The sequence below is a fragment of the Lagopus muta genome, chromosome 20 (assembly GCF_023343835.1).
Source record: "Lagopus muta isolate bLagMut1 chromosome 20, bLagMut1 primary, whole genome shotgun sequence".
NCBI lineage: Eukaryota > Metazoa > Chordata > Aves > Galliformes > Phasianidae > Lagopus > Lagopus muta.
This window is the reverse complement of record NC_064452.1, coordinates 5,980,132-6,002,705: the sequence shown is the minus strand read 5'-3', so window position 1 is coordinate 6,002,705 and position 22,574 is coordinate 5,980,132. Positions and strand designations below refer to the sequence as shown.

Below are 22,574 nucleotides of genomic sequence, written 5' to 3'. Positions count from 1 at the left end.
TGGTGGTGATGTCTGAGGGTTGGTGCTGGGAGCAGCGTGATGGCAGCGCCCACCGACACCTCTTAGTAGGAGCAGTATGATGGCAGTGCCAGGGAGGCCTATTTTTGGGGGCAGCATGATGGAGGTGACAAATGAGGCCCTGCAGTGCAGGTACAGCCTGGGGCACCATGTGCTGAGCCGGATGGAAAGGGAATGAACAGTGCCAGAGGGTGAGAACTGCATCTTGGAATGAATATCCAGTGTTTTGTTATTCCTGATCAGGAGGAAAGGCTCATTCAATAGATCCTACAGACCTTTGGTACTGAGGTGTTCACAGCTCTGGACAGTTGTTTGCATTTTAACAAAGCTCAGAGTTAAAGGTGTACCTGAAAAAATGGCACAGTGCTGTGCTGCTCCTGTCACTGTGGTTTTGTTGCTGGTGCAACTGGTCTCAGCCCATAGCAGCTCCCTTTGAAAAGCCAGCACTAACTTTCCCCTCTTGCAAGACTTTCTGATAGGCTTTCCCCTGTGTTTGCGGTAGGGGCTGGTGTCAGCCTGAGCAAAGCCACAAGAAACTTTTTTACATCTCTCTCTCTTTTAAGGCACCTTATCGATGAGCTCCATTGGCACCTCTGCTTTTGTTCCCTCTCTGCTTCATGCAGAGGCCACACACGCATTGACTCTCAGTCCAGAAATACTGCACAGAGCGCAGAATTTGTTCCAGTTAAAGCTCGTTTAAAAGCTGCCTGGGAATCAAGTTACTTGAGTACGCGGAAATAAAATGTGTTTATTGAAATTTCCTAGCTAATTCTGCGTGCGAAAGGTAGTTGCATCATTTTGCCAAGTGGCGGAATGCTTCTTAAGAAACAAGTTTATTTCATGCTTGCAGGTTTTTATTTATTCGTAAGGTGGGAGAGCAGCAGTTCTGTGCTCTCACTGAACTCTGATCTTTCCTTCAGCTTTGTTAGAAAGGGCTTCAGAGCACAAACTCAACTTGCAGAAAACAAACCTTGGTTTTTTTTCAGATGGGAAGATTGCATAATGCATCTGCTGGGGAAGTGCAGTATCCCCCTAAGACAGGCTGCAGGTATGCAGGGCTGGGTCAGGCACTTCTGCTTTGGTGTCATCACTGCACTGAGAAACTGTCCTGCAATAGGAAACTAAAAACTGCAAAAAGTCGTGTTGAGAACCGTCATAGATCCAACACGTGCAATCAGCCAAACTTCTGAATTTGCACAGAAACACTGGCCCTGAGCAGAAGCAGAGTTATTTGTTATGGCAGATTGGTAGAGCAGCTTCTGGGGGAACTGGGATGCTGAAGCGTGCCGACTCAGTGTAAAGAACAGGAGGGGAAAGGTGGGCTGTGAGCTGAGTCGTACACACTGTGCTGTGCTCCTGCACTGCCCCATGCTCTGGATGATGGCAGCAGAGCAGGACTGCGCTGGGGGTAGTGGAGCAACTGGTGGCTGCTGTGAAGGCAGGCAGTTCCTTTCCAGCTGGCTTATTACAGCAGATAGCAGATTGACCTCTTTGTTTTTTCTTTCTTTTTATATACACAGCGTGAAAGGAAACCTTCTAATGCTTGTTTTCTGAGGGTTGCTTTTAATGGCTTCTGCACTTAGTGCCTAAAACTTTGTCTCCTCTCTTTGCTCTGCCTTCCACCCCCACTAAATTTGTCACAACAAGGCAGGAGCCCTGGAGAGAGAGTTCTCCAGCTTTGTGTGGCTCAAGCAGCGTCACCTGTCTGCCCTAAATTGATGGCACTTTGGGGAAGGGGAAAGAAGTGGGAAAGAGAATAGTGCTGCTTGTTCTGCTTCCTCCAGCACATGTTCCACGTCGGGCTGCGTCTGCAGGGATGGCTGAACAGTGCCAGCTCTTGGCCAGAAAGTTCACTGGACACTGATAGCAAAGAAGTGGAGAATGGCACTCAGACACGGTCTGCTATTTTTGTTTTGCATGAAAGGGCTGTGCAGTGCACTGCTGTCTCTGTGCTGTTGCATCTCCTTGCACTCTGTGGCTGCAAGGCTGGGAAAGGGGATTTTACGTACCTTTGAGTGCCCTGCAGTACTCAGGGATGGGACCTCTGAGTCAGTGATGTTTACCTTATCATACTCACGTGCTTGCAGAAATAATGCATGGGCAGTGTTGAATTTGTGCAATAACTGGGATGTCTCATAAGATTGTCACAAAGTGTGGGAAATGTCCAGTGCTGCACGTGGGTTGCAATCCTCTGTTATTTACACTGAAAAAATGGGACTTGTAGAGTTGGTTGAGATCAAGCAAGGAAGCAAAAATGGGGATATTTATCAAGTAATTTTGATTTAGGGCTTGTTAACTATGACAGAGCTTGAAAGCATAGTATGTTTTTATATATCAGGTCTCACATCCAGGGCTAGATATTCACACTGCTCTTGTCTCCAAACCTGGAAGTGAGGGTCTCTGAATCCCACTTGTCCATTTGTAGAGTTCCTCGCTAGCCCTCTGTACTGTAAAACGAGCACTGAATTCCTTGGTCTGCTGAAATTCCCTCCTGCTTCACGATTAGTGTTTGCTTTGCTTTGCTTTAAATGTGGGCTTCCTTTTTAAATATAGTTTTCCAAGTTGCTGGCCGTACCAGATTGTTTATATTTTTTAAAAGCCTTCTGCTTAGCCGTTATATTGCTCTTTATAGTACTGCTTAACCACATTGGTTTCTGTTGCTCTTTTTTCTTGCATAAACTTAGCTGGGATGAATTTCAAATGTGGTTTATCCAACTGTTAAGTATTTCCCACTTTTCTGCAATAGATTTCACATATGTTACAGAATTCCAAACCAAGATCTGGTGGACATATTGCCCTATTTTTTTTTTCCTCAAAGTCAGAAATATGGTGTTTTTAAAGCCTTGCAGTGACGATATTTAGGTCACTGGCTCCAGCGTGCTGCCTAGCTTCAAATCCATTTGTCATATTTAGCTTATTTCCAAGGATTAAGATAACTGTGGTCCATATACATAGAAAAGAAAAAAAAAAAAGACTTAAAGGGGAAAAAAGTTGATTCTTTTGAGCTGGAAGCTGCAGGAAGGACTTCTTCCCTCCAGAGGTCAGGCTGTGGGGTCGCATGGAACACATCTCCATCCTGCTGCTGAAGGTGCCAGCATTCAGCCCCCACAAAAAGTAACCAACCGTCTAAAATTAACAACATCTGCTTTATTTTTACTGCACTCCTTCACTCCGAGTTATTTGGGAATGGAGTCTGTAGCTGGGTGGAGGATTTAGCTTTTTTTTTGGTTTTTTTTGGTGTTATGTGGTAATATTGCAAGAAGGGGACGGACAGACAGGGCAGATTGTGCTGTTGGTTTATGCATTGAGAGGTGACACATTGAGTCGAGTCTGGATCAGTGCAGTGGCATTCTGGAAGCAGAGTCCTGAGCAAAGGAACTGGTGGGGAGAGAACTTGGATGATGTGTATATATGTCATAGGATCGTTGAGTTGGAAGGGACCTTAAAGGCCCTTGATGAACAGGGACACTCGCAGCTCCATCAGGTGCTCAAGTATATTTATATATATCTCTGGGAAAGGAGAAGGGAGGAGTGGAGGGATGTCTCCTAATAATTTTAGAAGAACAGATTCCAGTGGTAGGAAAAGAAAATTCTACATTCAAATAAGGAGAGATTTAAGTGGAAGAAAGAATTGTGATGGCAGCATAGTACTGTATATATTGTCACTTGGCATTAAGAGTGACTGAAGCGTAACCTTAGGCTGAAGTGTAGGGTTGGCCAATGGTGAGTTAGTCGTAACATTTTTCACCAAAAAGCTCACAAAGGGAAAATCCAGTGTCTGCAGACAAGAAATAAACCTGATGTGTTGAAGATTGGTAATCTTCCCTGAATTTGGGCAATTAGGGTGTGAGCGCTGCGCACTACTGCTGTTGCGAGTAATGTTGTGGTAGAGGCATGAATGCTTTTGAGGAAAACAGTGATATTTTGGCTGCAAGATCGAATTGAAAAGGTTGTAGACCTTTGTTGGACTTAATTTGGGAGCCCATTTTGTGGAAGCATGATGCTTTGTTCTGTACTGCCCTGAAGCTCAGCCGCCTCGCTATTCCAGGCCGTGTGATGGACGCACACATGATGTTATTTTTCTGTAATAAACAGAACTCTAACTGTAGCCCCTTTTTTTTTTTGCTCTTTTTCTTGACAGAGAGAACTCGATGCCACAGCAACAATATTGGCCAACCGGCAAGATGAAAGCGAGCAGTCCAGGAAGAAACTTATCGAGCAAAGTCGGGAGTTCAAGAAGAACACTCCAGAGGTAAGGAGCTGAGGTGTATCTAGGGCTCTTTTCTTAATGTTTTGTTCTCGTGATGTTCTCTGCTTTGTGTTGTATTGAAATAGGAGCTGACTTCTCAGAGCAAATCTGAGCATCAGCCTTCAGTCAGGCTCGCTCTAAATTTTGTCGTAATCTAAAACCTGGAGAACTGCAAAAAAACAAAAGGTTCTTCAGTTAAACCTAATTCTCTTAGTGCTTGGGTGTAGCAAGTGATGTTTTGCTGCCTAAATAAATCTACATCAAGGGCACGACTTCAAAGATGCTCATTTTTCCACCAGAAATCAAACAAAGTTCAGTTGTTGATTTCACTGGAAATGCAACAAGGTCAGCACTGAGCTCCGGGCGCAGCTCTGCAGCACGGCCGTGCGTTGCTCCCAGGTGGTGTGCGAAGGGTGTTGGACTGGTGCTGGGCCAAGCTTGGAGAGCTGAGTGCTGCTTGAATGGAGAGGATGGTTTTCAAACTCTTCGGTGACTATGATAGCGTGTGCAGTACATGTCTGCGCACACACGTGCATGGTTGTGTATTAGATAGATAAAGCTCATTTTCTGTATTGAATGCGTAGCAGTGCGTAGGGTGTTTTTTGCTTCGTTCTGTTTGCTTCTTTTGCAAAGAAGTTTGCCATCAATTTGGGCTGGTACACAAGTGTTGGTTCTCTCTAGGTACCAGTCAGGAATCAGTTTATTCCCCTTGCAGAGAAGAACGGTCTATTGGGAATGGAGAGAGGTAAAAGAATATGAAGGTATAGGAAACTATACAAAATCCAGAAAATAAACGGATATCTGGGGCCACGTTTTTTGAATTGTTTGCTAGAAGCTTAAGTTCATTCTCCAAAACTTATTTGAGTTTCCTTCTTCCTTCCTTTTTTTCCTGTAAGGAGAACTGCAGGCTGGGGCTGCAGCTGCCGGCTCCTGAGGGATAGCAAACTCATGGATTCATCTCAGGGTGATTTCTTGAGGCCAGTTTTGTTTTTGCAGAGCAGGTTACTGGCAGGGAAAAAATCCAGCACTGCACTTTTAGGAGCATTGTGAGAGGGCTGTGGTCACTCAGTGGGAATTGATGGGTGGAGGAAAAAGCTGTGCTTTCTGTAGTCACTTCAGGAGATACAAAGAAAAAATGATTTGCTATTAGTTCAGTTCTGTTAACAAAACAAGGTGAACGCCTTCTGCTGCTAAATCATTTCATGGTAAAGTTTTAAAAACACTTTTACAAAGTATAGTTACGTAGCCTTCCATATAGTATTTTTCACACAGAGGGTGGTGACACACTGGAACAGGCTGCCCAGAGGTGCTGTGGATGCCCCATCCCTGGAGGCATTCAGGGCAGGCTGGATGTGGCTCTGGGCAGCCTGGTCTGATAGTTGGTGACCCTGCACTTAGCAGGGAGGTTGAAACCAGATGGTCATTGTGGTCCTTTTAAACCCAGGCCATTCTATGATTCTGTGCCCTTGTGGCCAAAAGGGCCAGTGGCATTCTGGGGTGCATTGAAAAGAGCGTGGCCAGCAGGTCAAAGGAGGTGATCCTCCCCCTCTACTCTGCCCTGCTAAGGCCTCATCTGGAGCACTGCGTCCAGTTCTGGGCTCCCCAGTACAAAAAAGACAGGGATCTCTTGGAAAGAGTCCAGCGGAGGGCCACCAAGATGGTGAGGGGCCTGGATGAGGAAAGGGGTCTGCAATGAGGAAAGGCTGAGTGAACTGGGTCTGTTCAGCCTCGAGAAGACTGAGAGGGGACCTGATCCAGGTCTATAAATATCTAAGGTGTGGGGGGCAGAGCGGTGAGGCCAGACTGTTTTCAGCAGCATGTGGAGACAGGACAAGGGGAAACGGCCAGAAACTGCAGCATAGGAAGTTCCGCACAAATGTGTGCAAGAACTTCTGTACAGTGAGGTGACGGAGCACTGGAACAGGCTGCCCAGGGAGGTGGTGGAGTCTCCTTCTCTGGAGATGTTCAAGACCTGCCTGGATGCCGACCTGTGTGACCTGCTGTAGGGAACCTGCTTTGGCAGGGGGGTTGGACTCGATGATCTCTGGAGGTCCCTTCCAACCCCTACAATTCTGTGATTCTGTGATTTTGGAAGGGGATGGAAGGGTTTCATTCATTCACAGACAAGATACAAAACGATGGCTCTGAACATCCCTGACGCTTCGGGGAGTTTGGATCTATGCTAGATTCCACATCTTTATCCAGTGCCTGGGACTCCTAGGATGGACTGCTGATATTCTTTCTTTTCTTTCCCCTCTGTTGCGGCATTCTTTCTGCAGCTTCATTTCCCAACATCTGACTCCTCTTCTTTGACAGAATTAAAAAATGAAAACGGGATCAAAAAACTAAAAAAGAGTCTCTGAACTGAGCAGCTCTAACAGACAGATATGCAGGTGTTGCTCAGCTGAGCAGGGTCTCCCTGTCCCATGCAAGGTGACTGCAGTGGTAGGTGTGGGCATTTCCACCAGAATAAGTGAGACAGTGCTCTGCTGTCCTCGCTGGAAGACTTCACCAGCATTCCTCCCCACAAAAGCACTGCTGTGTTTATCTTCAGCTGTTTTCTGTCCTCCCCATAAGGAATAATGCTGAGTAATACTCCAAGCTTAGACCATTTCGGAGGGCTGGAGGATGATGGAAGGCAAGGCTATGACACCTTGACCTGATTTTTTTTTTTTTAAACTTCAGCTTCATCAAAAAACTTGCACCATATGATAAAACCTTTCCCTGTGGTGGACAGGAAGCCACTGGCATTTCCCAGCTGACCCATTCGTGTTACTGAACTTCAAGCATACTATTTTAATAACAAAGAGAACCCTAGTAGAAAACTTGCTTGCTTGCAGAACTGTTCTTTGAATAAATTAGTCAGTATGCAGCTTAATTAAAATTTCCAAGATGAAGTAACATCTTTCTTCCTATGAAGAATGTGGATGGAATCGCTGAATGTCACAACCTGCTCCAGAGTCCTGCTTTCCATTTTCATTGCTCATTCTGGATGTATCCCCGCTGGTGCAGCAGTGGTTTGGTTTGCTGCAGCATCTCTTGCCCTCAGCTGTTGCTGTTCCCACCATAAATCAGGAAACAAATGTCGTTTGCCTTGAGTTTCCTATCCATTGCTGTCTGAGGTGTCCTCTAGACTTTCCACAGTGTCTGCCATAAGCAATCTCCTGCGTAACAGAAAAGGACTTTAAAAACTACTAATGAAGTTGAGGATGTTTATGCTGCTGTTTTGGAAGACTCGAAAAGATTGTGACAGATCTGTTGGGATTATTTCTGCCTTCTTTGCAAATTATCACATTGCAGAAGAAATGTAGTAATATTTTCATGCACATAGGAACAACTGCAGGGCTCTGTATTGCAGAGTATTAGAATACCATTTCTGAGTTGGCAAACTTGGACGTAAATCTAGGAGGCAGCATTTCGTGGTGCATAGCAGATGGAGAGGTGGTCATTACATGCAGAAACTTCAAGTTTGTCATTTCAGAAGCACTTGTTACCCATTGCAGCCTTGAGGAGCCTGTGTCAGGCCCTCTTATGACAGATGCTTTGGGGTATGTTCATCTCTGTTTGTTCCATCTCTGTTTGTTCCATCTCTGTTGTTCCATCTCGAGCAGCTACCGTGGAATGCTGACAAGAGATTACTGGAATCACTGATGTTATGTGACTGTCACTTGGAAGGCAACCCCAGATCTGTCACATGAGCCACCACCCTGCATCACCCTGTTGTGAGCGGCTGCAATATTCATGTATTGTGAGGCTCTTGGTCTAATTCACCATGTCCTCATGTGCTGATTTGGTGTGAAGACACGAGTGTTGGAGGGACAGTCTGAGATTTGAAGGATCTCAAATAATTCTGGTGGCACAGATTAATAGTTTTTGGAGCCAAGTGAAGATACTTTGAAATGCTGATTGATAGTTTCGCCTTGGGTTCTACCCACGTGCCTGCTTGAGCAACCACTTTTTGCTCACCTTTCTACTGTTCTGGTCTTTTGAAAGCTAATCTAGCACATAGAGCAGTGCAGATTTTTAATCTTGTTAGCAGCAATAGTGAAAAACACCCAAATAAGTAAATAAGTAAGTTGTTAAGGGCTTGTGGGGAAGGAAGACAATGGTATTTAAAGCTGTTTAATTTATAACTCTGTATTCTTTTCTGTGTCCTCTGTTTCCAAATGTCTGGAAAAAAAAATAAGCTTTAGTCCAGAAGACTAATAAACATTATGAAGATTTCTAGTGTATTATTAACTTAGTTGTCAATCCACAGTCATTATGTAGCTGCATTTTGAGTTTGATTCCCAAAGCAAGATGTGTTTCAGTGAGGAGAACGATGCATTACAGCGTGCCTGTTGTTTATTCTTTGCACAGCAGGTTATGTAGTGCAGTGAGTTGTATTGTGCTTAGGTGTGTCTGCAGCTCTCAGTGTCTAATGAGCTCTGGCTGATGGTGTGTCCATGACATGAAGTGGATTCCTGTCCAGTTTCAGACCTGAGGAGCAGTAGTCAGGACTCCTGGAAGGCTGGGTGAGGATGGGCTCTGCTGTGCACACAGCTGGACGAGGGGAGGTTGTGAGGTTGGCTGGCACTGCTTATATGAGTGCCAACACTTGAACAAACACTTTTGGCCACTTTTTAATTCTGATTGTAACAGAAGACAATTAAATGTTTCTGATTTAGCCATCTAAACCATCGAATTGCTGAGCTATGCTGACTGTTGCCTATCTCACCTGCAACAAGGATGGTAAAATGGAGGGTCCACATCCCAGGGGCCATCGGACTCCCCTTGCAGCTCGTGGCTTTGGTCACTTTGGTCTTTTCCTGGAGGGAAGCTGAGCTGGGGTCTCCTTGCTTTTGTTGCCCTTCAGTGTTGTTCCTGGGCTGCAAATGTGCTCTGTTGGTGAGATTTGGAAAGCCAAGATTACCTTAAAATGCTCAAATGGGCAGCTGTGTTTTGCAAAGCAGATTAAAGATTGGATCAGCAGTTAGGGAAGGACACAGGAGAACCTGTAAGCACGGACAGCAGAAGGGTGTTCTCAAAGCAGAGCTTTTAAATGCCCTGGGAAATGGAATATTGAAAGATGCCAGAAATCAAACACCCTGAGCTTCCCTCACCTCCCGACCCGTCCTGCTCCTGTGTGTGATCCAGCCCCCTCTATGCATTATTTATGATTTATTCTTGAGATGATGTATGAAGTTGGTGCATGTTTGTAAGACCCACGTTTGTTTTACAGAGATGGCATTCCAATGGCAGCTGTAATTAAAGGAGGGGAGCTCAGTTATTATTAAATGAGGGCTCCGTTTTAGAAAATCCAACCTGCCAGAATTCTTAAAGTCTCCATTGGTTCTGGAGTTTGGTTCTGGCATTCTGTCGAATTAGCCGGTGTGCAGCAAAAGACAATCAAACGAAGCTTAAAGAAAAGAAAAACAAAAATAACTGGAACGAGAGGAGTGACATTCTAATTGCAGGTAGGGAAGTGTGGTGGGATCCTGGCAGCTCTGCATGGTCAGCTCGGGTCTGCTGTGCAGCACGGTGAGAGACATCCCCTGCTTAGCACAGCTCCCGCAGACGCACAGCGCCAGGCTGCGTGCAGGGGTGGATATTGATTTGCTGCCATCTAGAGCTGGGTTCTTCTCCTCTTCTTTCTGCTGTTAAAAACAGCTTTGATTTGCATTCCCTGTGCTGGTGAGAGTGCGCAGTGGGGGGATGGCCCTCCTCCCCTTCCCCAGGGAGCCTTGGGATGGCTGTGTTTGGGGCAGGGCACGGTCCTGTGCCACAGCACAGCTCAGTGCAGTGTGAAACTAGACAACTCAGTGCACGGCAGGCCATGAAAAGAACCAGCTTTAGATGTCCTTCCATACTTATTACTTGAAAATTAGTGCACGAGAAAATGTGGGAGCATAAGTTCTCTTCTTCTTTACCCTCCCCATGACTTTGGAGAGATTGGTGTTAGGAAGAAATGAATTTGCAGATAAGCAGTTTGTTCAAAAAGAGTCTTTTTTTTTCTATTCCGTGTGACTCAAACATCATTATCAGTGTTCTTTCTGTTCTATCATAAAATTGTTCTGTGTTTTTAAGATTCCTCACATATTTAAAACCTTAGCAGAATGTTAAAATATCTCACTTGCTGATGTAAAACACTGCCATGTCCTTCTGTAAAGAGACAAGATAATAAGAACAGAGAAGTAGGGATTACCTCCCAGGTCTAGAACATGGACAGATGCCTTCAGCATAATCAATTTTCAACATATTTACCTCGAGAGTCTTTGGATAAAGCTGGAGATCTATGGGTGATCGCTTTAGTAAGGAGTTCCAAAAACATTCAAGAAGGTGGCCCATCTGATTGAACTGAATGTGTTAATGTGGTTCAAGTAATTAATTACTCCGAAGCCACTTGCTCGTGGTGACTTTAATTTATTCTGTTTAAGCACTTTTCTGGTTAACATGCGTGACAGCTGAATGCATTTTTGTTCTAGCAGCATCAGTTGCAGGTATTGGATCTCAGTAATGCTAGGAGTGCTGTATTTTGCACTGCAGAAGAGAGGAATGAGGGATATTTTTTATATTTCAGTAGTTTACAAAGAAGTGTAAGCAAGTATGTACCGACAGGCAGCTGCTGCTGTGTTCTGTGCTGTGCTATTTCATAGAATGGCCTGGGTTGAAAAGGAGCACAATGACCATCTAGTTCCAACCCCCTGCTGTGTGCAGGTCGCCAGCCACCAGCCCAGGCTGCCCAGAGCCACATCCAGCCTGGCCTCCAGGGATGGGGCATCCACAGCATCTCTGGGCAGCCTGTTCCAGTGCCTCACCACCCTCTGTGAAGAACTTCCTCCTCATAACTAACCTAAACCTGCCCTGTCTCAGTTTAAAACCATTCCCCCTTGTCCTATCACTGTCCACACTCGTAAACAGCCATTCCCCCTCTTGCTTATGTCCTCCATTCAAGTACTGGCAGTCCACAATGAGGTCTCCCTGGAACCTTCTCTTCTCCAAGCTAAACGAGCCCAGTTCCCTCAACCTTTCTTCATAGGAGAGGTGCTCCAGCCCTCTGTTTATAAAGGTAAGTGTGAAACTGGGTAGGTAGATGCAGATCCCACAGCGATAAGGCTGAATGCTCCCAGAGCAAGTCTGAAGCTCACATCCTAAATTCACTCAGACCTTGTGAGCAGTAGGTGGACTTATTTTCAAGACTCAGCATCTAAACACGCTCTTCCTTCCTGTGTGTGCTTACCAGAAGAAATAATTAAACGTCTTCCATCAGTACTTTAACTTTGTGAGCAAATGTTCTGTAAATCTCCTCCAGTTCATCCACTGGACCACCTCAAAGTCACTCAGGTGTAATTAAAGGCACATGTTGTTCTCATTAAAATTATTATGTTGTCGTGAATAACTTTTAATAACAGTTGCCAGTAACGAGGGATTCTTTTCATTGCTCTGACAGTGGATAAGTGAAAAGTTGGATCTACTTGAAACAAGAGCAGAAACGATTAATGCATTGAGGGAAAATGCTCAGTGATGAAGTGACTGCAGTACAGAGCTGTGAGCATTTCTCTTCAAAAAGCAAACAAGAAAACAACAAACTTCCTGCACAGTTGCTCTTTTGTAGGGTCAGATTTTGGATAGCAAATGTTGAAGAGGAGAAATGTTGGTAAAATTCTCTTAAACCTGTCGGCACCCACATTCTTGTAGCATGTTTTTCTTTTTTTTTTTCTTTTTTTTTCTTTCTTTTTTTAAAGGCTTCCTGGTAACCATTTTTAAGTAACTTCAATGACACAGGAGAATTAGAGCAGTGGAGAGTCGTTTTTATTTTAGAATTCTTTTTGCATTAACACATCTGCAGTGTTGATGAATATATGGAAAAATGAAATTGTGCTTCTATCCCGCCGTGTCTCCAATGTGACAATAAATCAACTTTTTTTTCCTTTTAAAATGTCTGGCCTTGTAATTTATGTTTGCATAACCCATTACTAAATTCATAGTAGGTGTTTTAGTTGGCAGGCACAGTTCCAGAGATTCAGTGGACCCGCTTTAATACTGAGCTTTTGTTACTGTTCATAATTATGTGCAGTAATATACGTGTTTTCTTAATTATAGAGACTAGGCTGCCTTCGGTTTGGGATCTCCTACTTCCTCAACAAAAAACTGTGCTTTAATCCTTTGAAAGAATTGGTGTCTTTCAGGCTTTTGAGAAGCAAAATGCATTTTCCAGGTTGTTCTTTTTTTCCCCATTTTTAGAGGAAGGAGTAAAAAAGATGAAAATGTACAGAAAGTAAAGCCACGATATTGAGAATTTTGGAGGATTCTTTTATTTTATAGTCAGGCTGTAAATATTTAGACCAGTTTCAAGACAGTATGCAAATAAAAGGAGTTTTATTAATAACCATTATCTGGACCCTGGCAATAAATATGTATGACTCACACAGGAGTAAACCCACCCAATAAATATAAAAGCCATACAAAACCATTAAAAAATTTTAATGGACTTGCAGATGGAATAATTTAATGCAACTGTAGTTACTCAGGTTCCAACTGCTGTTAGTATTTCTCATCTGCTTGAAAGCTTTCATCTGAAATACATTGCTACCATTCACGATTCCACCTTGTCTCTGTTTAAAACCATAAAATTGTGGTTTCACCATTTGTGAAGCACTAATGCTTATTTATGGTGATATTTCTGCATTTTTAAGCATGGAGGTGGTTATTTATTTCTCAACCATACATTGACTTTCCAAAAGAAAGTTCTGGGAAGCTGCAGCAGATCTGTGCTCTGCCCATGTCCTCGAGTGCTGTGCTGTTTTGGGCCCCTCACTACAAGAAAGACATGGAGGCCCTGGAACGTGTGCAGAGAAGGGCAACGAAACTGGTGAGGGGTCTGGAGCACAAATATGAGGAGCGGCTGAGGGAGCTGGGATTGTTCAGTGTGGAGAAGAGGAGGCTCAGGGGAGACCTCAGTGCACTGTGCAACTTCCTGAAGGGAGGCTGTGGTGCAAAAGGTTCTGGCCTCTTCTCCCAGGCAAATAGTAGGAGCCGAGGAAAGGGCCACAAGTTGTACCAGAGGAGGTTTAGGTTGGACATGAGGAGAAACTTCTTCTCTCAGAGGGTGGTCAGGCACTGCAATGGCTGCCCAGGGAGGTGGTGGAGTCGCCATCCCTGGCAGTGTTCAAGGGGCGCCTGGATGAGGAGCTACGAGAGATGGTTTAGTAGCTTGTGGTACTGATAGGAACGGGAGGGGGGTTGGACCAGATGAACTTGCAGGTCGTTTCCAACCTTGTGATTCTGTGATTCATGTCTGGGGTTTGCAGAGTGGTGCCAGGTGAGTGTGTTGGGTTGGAATGGACCTTAAAGATTGTGTGGTTGCAACCTACAGTGCCTGAATGTGTCGGGACTCCTCAGCCCCATGTGTCAGAAGTGATCATAGAATCATTGTGGTTGGCAAAGACCTCTTGGATCCCCAGATCCAACCCCAACCCACCTTACCGTGCCCACTGCCAATCCTCAGTGCCACATCTCTGCAGTTCTTGAACACCTCCAGGGATGGTTCCCCCCCCCCCCCCCCCCCCCCGTGCAGCTGTGCCACTGCATCACCACTCTTTTGGCAAAGAAACTGTTCCTAATGCCCAGCCTGAACTTCCCCTGGTGCCACTTGAAGCCGCAAAGACCTAAGTCTTGTCTTCATAGGCATTGGAAGGGACATCTAGTGATCATCAAATCCAACTCCTGGCAGGTTCCCTAGGATATGTTGCCATGCTGCTGAGGCCCTGATGCTGCCAGCCCTCAGAATGCTGAGATTCAGTGGAGGTCAAAGGTTGAGCGTGGCCATCAGCATGCAGCAGTCCCAGAGAGCAGCGTGCCCTTAAAGCAGCGCTTCCTGCAGGCAGCACATCTTGTGCCTGCGGTGCACCTGGTTCATCCATGCAGTGAAAATAAGGGCAACAATAAAAGAAATGAAGTGATGCTTTGTTAGGAAGACATTTTTAGTCCAAAAAATCAGGTAACTGGTTGAAGTAGTTGTTCAATTAATGCTTGATAAAGCAATAAGCCAGTTTAAAATGTACTTGCAGTTACAGGAAGAGGAATATATTAAGCTCACCTGTTGAGAGGATTATCTCTGCTAAACACACACATTTTACATGAGACCAAAATAGATCCTTAAAAAATTAATACTAAAATAGGTTTACAGCCGAGAGAGAGATTTCTTTCCGACCTGTTTTGTGGTGTGCTCATCTGCTTTTTCAGGAATTTTAAGCACTGAAGGAATGAAGTCAAAGCTGCTGCTTGTCTTTGAAATGGATGCCTCTTTGATAAGCCTCTGATCTCCGTACCCAGAGTTGTAGCAGCAGATTCAAACACTGATTGTAAAATGGGGAGACTAAAACGTAGCCACGGCAGCTTCAAACACTCTGTCTCTCTGTCAGATTCAATGCACAGGACATTGCCAGGAGTTAAAACGAAGCAAAATTAAAGTAGCCTACTAAATTTACCTGCCATGGAGAATCCACAAAAGAGCTGCCACTTCTAATCCTCAGATTCATTTCAAATTATTATTTTTTCAAATTAGACTCCCTGATCTCTTCAGCTCAAGCTGTTGTACGGATTTGAAAAGCTGTCTCTTCTTGTCAGATCACTGGTTTAATAATAATAATATCTCGCGTTTATATAGTCCTTTTCATCCTGCAGCTTCCTAAAGTGCTTTACAAGCTTTATGTGTACAAAACCGTGCAACCACCTCTTGGGTGGCTGGTGCTACTCAGCTGCAGGAGTGGCTGGCAGCTTCGTGTGCTCACCTTCCTCCTTCCCATGGAAGCCTTGAGGGAAAGGCAAAGCTGCTGATGGTCCCAGCTCATCCCAGTGGGATCATGACGTTATCCCTGGCGCAGGATGCTGTGTCCATCCCTGGGCTTGATGAGGAAGGTCACTCAGTGCTGCCTTGCCTTTTTCACTGGGAGCAGAAGCGCAGGTAACTTCAATATAAAAGTTATACTGGTTTTAAAAAATCCAGTCTTGGACATGAATGCTCTGATTCTTGTCTTTCTGCTGGACACTGCTTGGACTCTGGCCTGTCAATAAACGTGTTGCAATGGGATCTTTGAAGCTGGGGACAGTCACACAGGATGAGTTTGTCAGATGAGTCCCAGTGCTTGAGGACATCATTTATGGGAGAAAAGAGGTCCTGAAGTGGGACGTGCACTGCGGTGGTGGAAGGGGCACAAACAGCTTCATCAGTCTTGGTTGCCTTCTGAAGGAAGAAAGGGCAGGATCACATTTACAGAGGTTTAGACACCTTAGTATCATGACACCCAGTTTTCTGTAATGATTGATCTAGTTCATTATCTTCGTGTGTTAGTACTTAATGCTTCATTTTTGTTTGGCTTCAAGTTCACAAGACTGCTGATACTGGAAGGCAGTGAATAAAAAAATAAATAAATCAGGCTCCTTTGTTCCCAAACGTAAGAGCTACTGAAGAGCATACAGCTCTGATGCATTCCTACGGTTTGGATCATCTCTGACCTCATAACTCTTCAAAATCACCCTGCATTTAAGGTACTGGATGCCATTAGAGACTGTTTACTTGGTCTGGATTCACATCAAATTGCCTTGCCTTCTTCCTCCTCCTTTCTTCTTCCTCCTTCCTTACCTCCCATCTGGAGGCATGGGATGCTGAAAAGGAATGCTTCTCTTATGCCTGGGAGAAAGGGTTGTGGAGAGCCAGGAAGAGAGAGGCACAGGGCCAGCCTTGGTCTCAGAGGCCTTCAGTATGTGGGACAAAAGAAAGTGAACATCCGTAGACACTAATGCTAATGGACGCTTGTCCCATCTCTGGCTGTAAATTATTGAGATCCTGCTTCTATCTGGTAATGCAGCTTAATCAGAGTCAGGTTTTCTGTTCTGACCCCGCAGGGAACCATCTCGTTCCATGTCTGCGTTTTGTCCAGTCGCCGTGCTGGGGATCTCCCTCTCCGGCCTCTTGGTGGCACATCCAAGGAGCGGTGCGGCCCTGCTTGCTCAACAGATGAGTTTCAGGGGCAGCAGTCAGCGCTGCGGCTGTTCCTGCAGCCCTTGGGCAGTGCCAGCAGGGCACAGGGCTGCTGAGGACACAGCACTGCACACATCCCTGTGCTGAGGCCGCCCCAGCAGGATGCCCCACGCAGGACAGGGCTGCCCTGCCTTCTGCAGAGCAACCCGTGCGATTCTCCCATCACGCAGCCTTTGCAACTCATTATTTTTTATTGGCAGTGGGGAGACAGTGTGCAGCAGTGTGGTGATGGGGATGCCCAAAGACATGGGGGCTGCACGGGGTATCATGTATTTTTCAGCTCTGCTCCCACTTTACCTTTATTCTCGCTGCCTAATCTGCAGGTTTCTTAAAGGGATTATGCTCCCAAGCCCAGGACTTAAAGATAGTTTTAATGAGTTTGATGAGGCTGTGGAGCAGGCTTCCACAGGTGCCCATCTGTCTAAATAGCATTTTTAATAGCAATTCCCTCTGCTCAGTAATGCTTTGAGGACTTCTTCCCCACCTCATAGTGGCATATAAAGGCAGGCTCTACTGCATGTTAATATAGTTCCCCAATAAAAGATCATCTTTAGACTTAAAGCTGTGGTTCGATGGTGCAAGAGCCTTGTTCTTTGTCAGCAGCAAAGGAGTGTAGGGGTTTATGTGAGTTCAGAATCACAGAATCCTTTGAGTTGGAAGAGCCCATAAAAGGTCACGTCCAGCTCCCCACAGTGACCAGGGACATCTACAGGGATGCTCAGCCCCTCAGTCTCTGCCACCACTGCCTTTTGTGGAGGATACTTCTTGCCAATCTCCCACAGGTGGCAGTTTGTTCTAAAATGCCCACAACAACCCTAACCTTCAAGATTCTTTCCTAAGGAAAGTAACCTGTGAGTTCATATTACCTGCTTCAGTTTCTCTATGAGCACGTCTTTAGATGTGTACTTAAGTGAGGACTGGGAAAACAGCTCCTAGTAGGTATTAATTTACATGAGTTCTAACTCGTATGTTTAGAACATATGTTTTAGAGAGCTTTTGACTATTAAAACCTGCTGCTTGTCCAAAACTAAGTATTGCTGTGCTGTTCTCCAAGTCAGTGTAGTTTCAGAGCAAGGAAGAAAGATGTCTGCATTCCTTGATATTCCTATTCCTGATAACAGAGGAAAGAGACACAACATGTTCTTGCCTGTGAGCTTTTGAAATATCAGAAATATTTTGGGGAGATAGATTAGTGGGCAAAGTGCATGCAGTCGGGCTGCTGTTCAAAACAGAAGCTTTCGGTGGCTATGAATGTTGTGTTACCTTTTTGGTAGCTGGCAATACAATCATTGTATGACTTCAAAAACAGACTGGCTGTCTTCACACACGGAGTAATGAAATCTGGTAACTTTTCCTAAAGTCCTTATGATGACAGTGATCACATATTAAACTCTTGGACACTCAGGTTTCTGAGCACAGTGTGTGGTAAAGTGGTTTTGTATGATATCTTCCTGCTTCACTTGAGTCCCTTTCACCCCAAGCCACTCTGATCCAGAATACATTGAAGAGAGGAAGTCTGTTTGGGGGCACTTGGGAGGCATCGCTGGCTGTGTTCTTCTATTTCCAAATCAGGCTGACCTTCTTTCTTAATTAACAGTTCACCACTACTTTATGCCTAAAATTATGACCCCATACAATGTACAGATGTGGAAAAATACAACTTACAATGTTAATGCTCACCAATTTGATAGTTCCCAGTAACTGCTGTTCTGTCGTTTGTTTTATTTTGGTTTCAGTTCTATAAAAAAGGATGGAAAAGTGTTTTTTTCCTTGTCAATACATGCAAATGCTAAGTGCTTAGATGTGGCATCATTTGCAGCTTTTAAGGATAAGCAGGTACTTGAGTGCTAATAACATCTCTAGATTTGTTTCCTCCTTTTAGCAGGCAGGGTGATTTGAAGGAGCAGAAAATGGCTCACAAGTCCCGACTTGCTGCTGCCAAATGCAAAGGTCTATAATTGAAGTTTGGCATTGGTTGCCCCTTTCATAAGAAGTTGTGTTTTACCATGCAGGATTAAAAATGTTGGGAGTGCAACACAATCAGATGTAAATGATGTTATATAAAATCTGCCACATCTCTGCTGTTGAGAAATATTTCCACTGAAACAAACAGTTTGATTTTACCAATGCAGTAACTTTTCCGTGCTCTCCAAGGATGGAATTGGCAATGAGCATTCCAATGACCCGGCCTGATGGAAAGATTTATGTTGTCAGTTCTGTTGTATTTGTAGAACCTTGTGTGTTCCATGCTTTGATGTTCCTCAGTCTGATCTTTCAGAATTTGTGCCAGGAATTAGAATTAAACATTGGAATTAATGAAAATGTGGAACACTGAACTGCTACGTTTGTTGACTGTAGAAGATAATGGAAGGATAACTGGTAAACAAATACACAGTGCTTGAAATGTCCTCGGTGTTAATTCAATTATCACAGTATCAGATATCACACACTGATACTGGAGTGCCTGTTAGTAAAACTTGCACATTTGCTCCTCTGTTGTCAGTTTCTAAAAGCTAAAAGATTCACTTCTTAATGTCAGTGAAGCTGGGTAGTTTCTAAACGGCAGACAGATGCATTTGTGGGCAGTGCCAGGCTGCTTCTGTCCCCTTTCCTCCCATCTTCATATTTAGCAGCAAATTCTCTTTTGGTTGTATGGTTTTATGCAGTGGTGCATGATCAGAAGAGATGCTGCAGCAAGGTGATATTAGAGGGATAAAAAATCAAGTGCAAAGAGCACTCATGTTTGATCTTCAATACATGGCAGCTTATAAGCTTAACATTCTGTAGTGAAAGTAAGAGGAAGGTATGTAAATCTATGAGGGAGAGCTATTTCTGGGAATGAGGTGACTCTTACTAGATGAAAAAAAGGAAATATTAGCCATAATGTCAGTAGGTGAGTAGAAAAAAAGGTGCTCAGCGGCTAAAAGTCACAACATTTATCTTGTTAAAAGCAGGGTCTTTGCAGGTTGGGATCTTTGGCTGGAGGTTTTCCAGTGCGGAGTGACTAAGTAAGAAAAGACAACTCCCAGAGCTGCTGGGTGGAGTCCCTCGGCTGGTACCAGCTAATTCCCAGAAAGGAAAACAATCGCTCCTTAATGGGAATTCTTTAAACCAAAGATTATTCACTTATCAATACTCTAAAAATATCTTGAATAGTTGTCCAGGTTCTCAAGTGCCGCAGTGGTTTTGCTCAGTGGTTTTGCTGAGGATACAGGCGTTGTGTGGTGCAGAGGTGGCAGGAGTGCACTGGAATGTTCCTAAGTTCTCCTTTAGCATACAAGAGCAGAAGGGGAGATGAGAATTGAAAGAAAGGGATTAAACGAGGTGCAGTGCTGCACTGTTTCTTGGCCAGTGAGGAAAGACTGGGAAAGGTCAGAATTCTGGATCTTTCCCTTACAAATGCATTGCAGGGGGAAATGGTACATTTCCAATATCTGCCTCCTTGTATGGATGGACTTGAATGATTATTTCTTTTCAAATCAGTATAAAGTTTTCTTAAAACACGTCTAAAAAACACATCTGTCGAGTTTTATGTATTGTGCTGGAGTCATGGATGGGCGCCAGATTTTTGTACACAGTGACACAGTGAGGTGGTGTTAAGGTGCAATAGCGGTCAGTATCGCTTTAATATTGATGAAATGCTTTGCAGACGAACACTTCCCAGTTAGAATGGAAAGGCAGGGATCTGCATCCTTGTCATCAGCAAATCCACATGCCTTAAAACATTCAGCTGCACTTTTCTGTTGTATTTCTCGCGCATGAGCTAATTAGGAGGTAGTTTGTGCTAAGTTAATGAGGACACTAAAAGTCAGAGATTGTTTTCTACACAGAATCAAAGGAAATTTCCAGAGGTTGATCATTTATAGTGTTCTGGATGTGAAGTTTGCTTTTTATTTTGGGAAGTAAGTCTTTAAGGTACCTACTTAGAATTGTTAAGGTTGGAAAAGACCTCTAAGATCATCCAGTCCAGCTGTACACCTACCACCAACGTTGCCCACATCCCTCAGTGCCACATCTCCATGGTTCTAGAAAACCTCCAGAGGTGGTGACTCCATCACCTCCCTGAACAGCTGCCACTGCAGCACCATGCTGGAGAAAAAATTTCTCCTAATACCCAACCTGAACCTCTCTTGGCAACTTGAGGCCATCAGCTCTCATCCTATTGCTGCTACCTGGGAACAGAGGCCAATCCCCACCTCATCACTGTAGAGAGCAATGAGGTCTTCCCTGAGCCTCCTCTTCCTCAGACTGGACCGTCCCAGTTCCCTCCGCCGCTCCCCATAAGATCTGTGCTGTTTTAGTTGTTGACTGATGGAAGTTTGTTACTTTCATCGGTGCATTGTCATCTTTCATATTTAAAGCCATAAATTGTGTGCTCAATTTATCAGCAGTTGGAATAGGGTAAGGTATTACTTTCACATTTGGAAAAACGTTGAGTGTAGAAACACTTTCCTTAACCTGGAACAGATGGGAGCATGGTTTGTCATTGATCAGGTGGAGGTGCTGAATGTGGTTGGATGAGATGATCTTAAGGTCTTTTCCAACCGTAACGATTCTGTGCTTCTGTAAAACAGTGTCACATTTGAATATATGCTTTCATGTATGGGAAGGTGTAATTCTCCACAGCTCACAGGACAGCACAGTGCCTTCTCTCCTGGGTACCACGAGTGAGGCCAGGAGAGCTCTCAGTGCCACGTGGACACAGATATGCTGCTCCTCCCGGCCACATCGACTGGGGAGATGTAAGCAGGTCCCACTGCAGTGCTGGTGAAGGAAGTGGTCTCATCCTGCATGGGCACATATTCGTGTCCCAGGACTTGTGGGTGGTTTTTACATCATAGAATCATTAAGGTTGGAAAAGATCTCTAAGATCCTCCAGTCCAACTGTCAACCCATCACCACCATTTCCACTAACCATGTCCTTCAGTGTCTACTCTTGGAAGCAAGTAATTTATTTAAAGATGGGCAGGCTGCTCAGTTATTCTTATGTGGGGCTATGTGCATACACTGCTTTAATGCATATCTCAAGACTTGGATCTTGCAGATTAATCCAGATTTAACAAAATAAGAAGCATTCTTGTGCTAAAATGATTTTTAGGCTTACAGCAAGGGTGTAGTCACTGTCCTCCCTTCATCTGGGGAGACTGATTCCTTGTGGTTGCGTTGAAAAAATTAGACAACATTGCAGCTTCTCCTTTCCCCTAATTTGACCCCAACTACAGAAAGTTGCCTGAAGTTCTTGCTTTTCTCATTGACTGAAGCAAGCAGGTCTAAACAGGACTCCTAAATTTCACCAACTGCCTTAATCTGGGTTAGCTCTGTTTTATCATGTGTAAGCCTGTTGTTGGCCTCAAAGCTGGAAGTGCAATATTCCACAAGTGGAGGAATTTAGGAATGTTTCTCATGAAAGAATTGTCTTGCAGTGCCAGCTGGTCAAACCAAGCTTCTCACTGAAGGATGGGGTGATGATGTTTTAACGGGGATGCCCACTCCAGGAGGTCACCTGCAAAGAGCTCTGGCGATGAGGAGGGCTGGCATGGAGGAAGGGCTGATCGTTCCCTTGTTTCTGATTTTTCCTTTTTAATACCAGAAAGCTCTGTGGGAAGGGAGGGCTGCCCCACATCCCTGCCTCGGTGCAGTGCCATGGGGCCAGCAGGGGAAGCACAGTGGCTGCTCGCATCCTGCCATCCCCCAGGCCGCAGTGGCCGCCATGATGCGACGTGCTCTGGGCCTGCACTTGGGGCCAGACGTGGAGACCCTGCACTGCCTGCAATCACAGCAGCAACGAAGATGAAGACATTCCACAGCAATTAACGTGTTGTGCAATATTTAAATAATTTTTAATCATAGTTTTACCTCAAATTGTAATTTAAGATATATCGTGTAATCACTAGTAATACAAAATGAAAAAGGAAAAGGGCATGTACTTTCTTCAGAACGCTCTCCATGTAATAATCAGCTAATAATGCTGTCTGCTTTAATTCAGAAGTTTCACTTGCGCATTTCCTAAGTTGGCAGGCTGCTTTTTAATTCTTCTCTTCTAATTTGTTGTAACATGTATGAAATACATGTGTTCATTTGAGTAAATACAATAAAGTTAATCAAAGGAAATGATTGCAGAAGGAACCCAGGAGGGCAGCTAGTTATCGCTCAGAAAAGAGTTATGTAGTTCTGCCAAATTAATTAAACTTCACTAGTTAAAGGCAAAGGTTATGATAAGAATCTTGCTGAGTGTTGGGTGCAGGTGGCTTGTTTTAATGGGTGAAGCCCATGACCCTTTGGTTG

General features: G+C 44.5%; 1 protein-coding gene across 6 annotated transcripts in view; it reads left to right on the top strand.

The window, feature by feature from the left end:
• The window catches only part of CUX1 (cut like homeobox 1), a 227,627-nt gene that overhangs the window by 37,103 nt on the left and 167,950 nt on the right, over positions 1 to 22,574 (top strand). For all 6 annotated transcript variants that reach the window (XM_048967067.1, XM_048967064.1, XM_048967066.1 and 3 more), the window contains exon 2: positions 4,160 to 4,270. In XM_048967067.1, the coding sequence (XP_048823024.1) occupies positions 4,160 to 4,270 (111 nt within the window). The remainder of the gene's footprint in view (positions 1 to 4,159; positions 4,271 to 22,574) is intronic.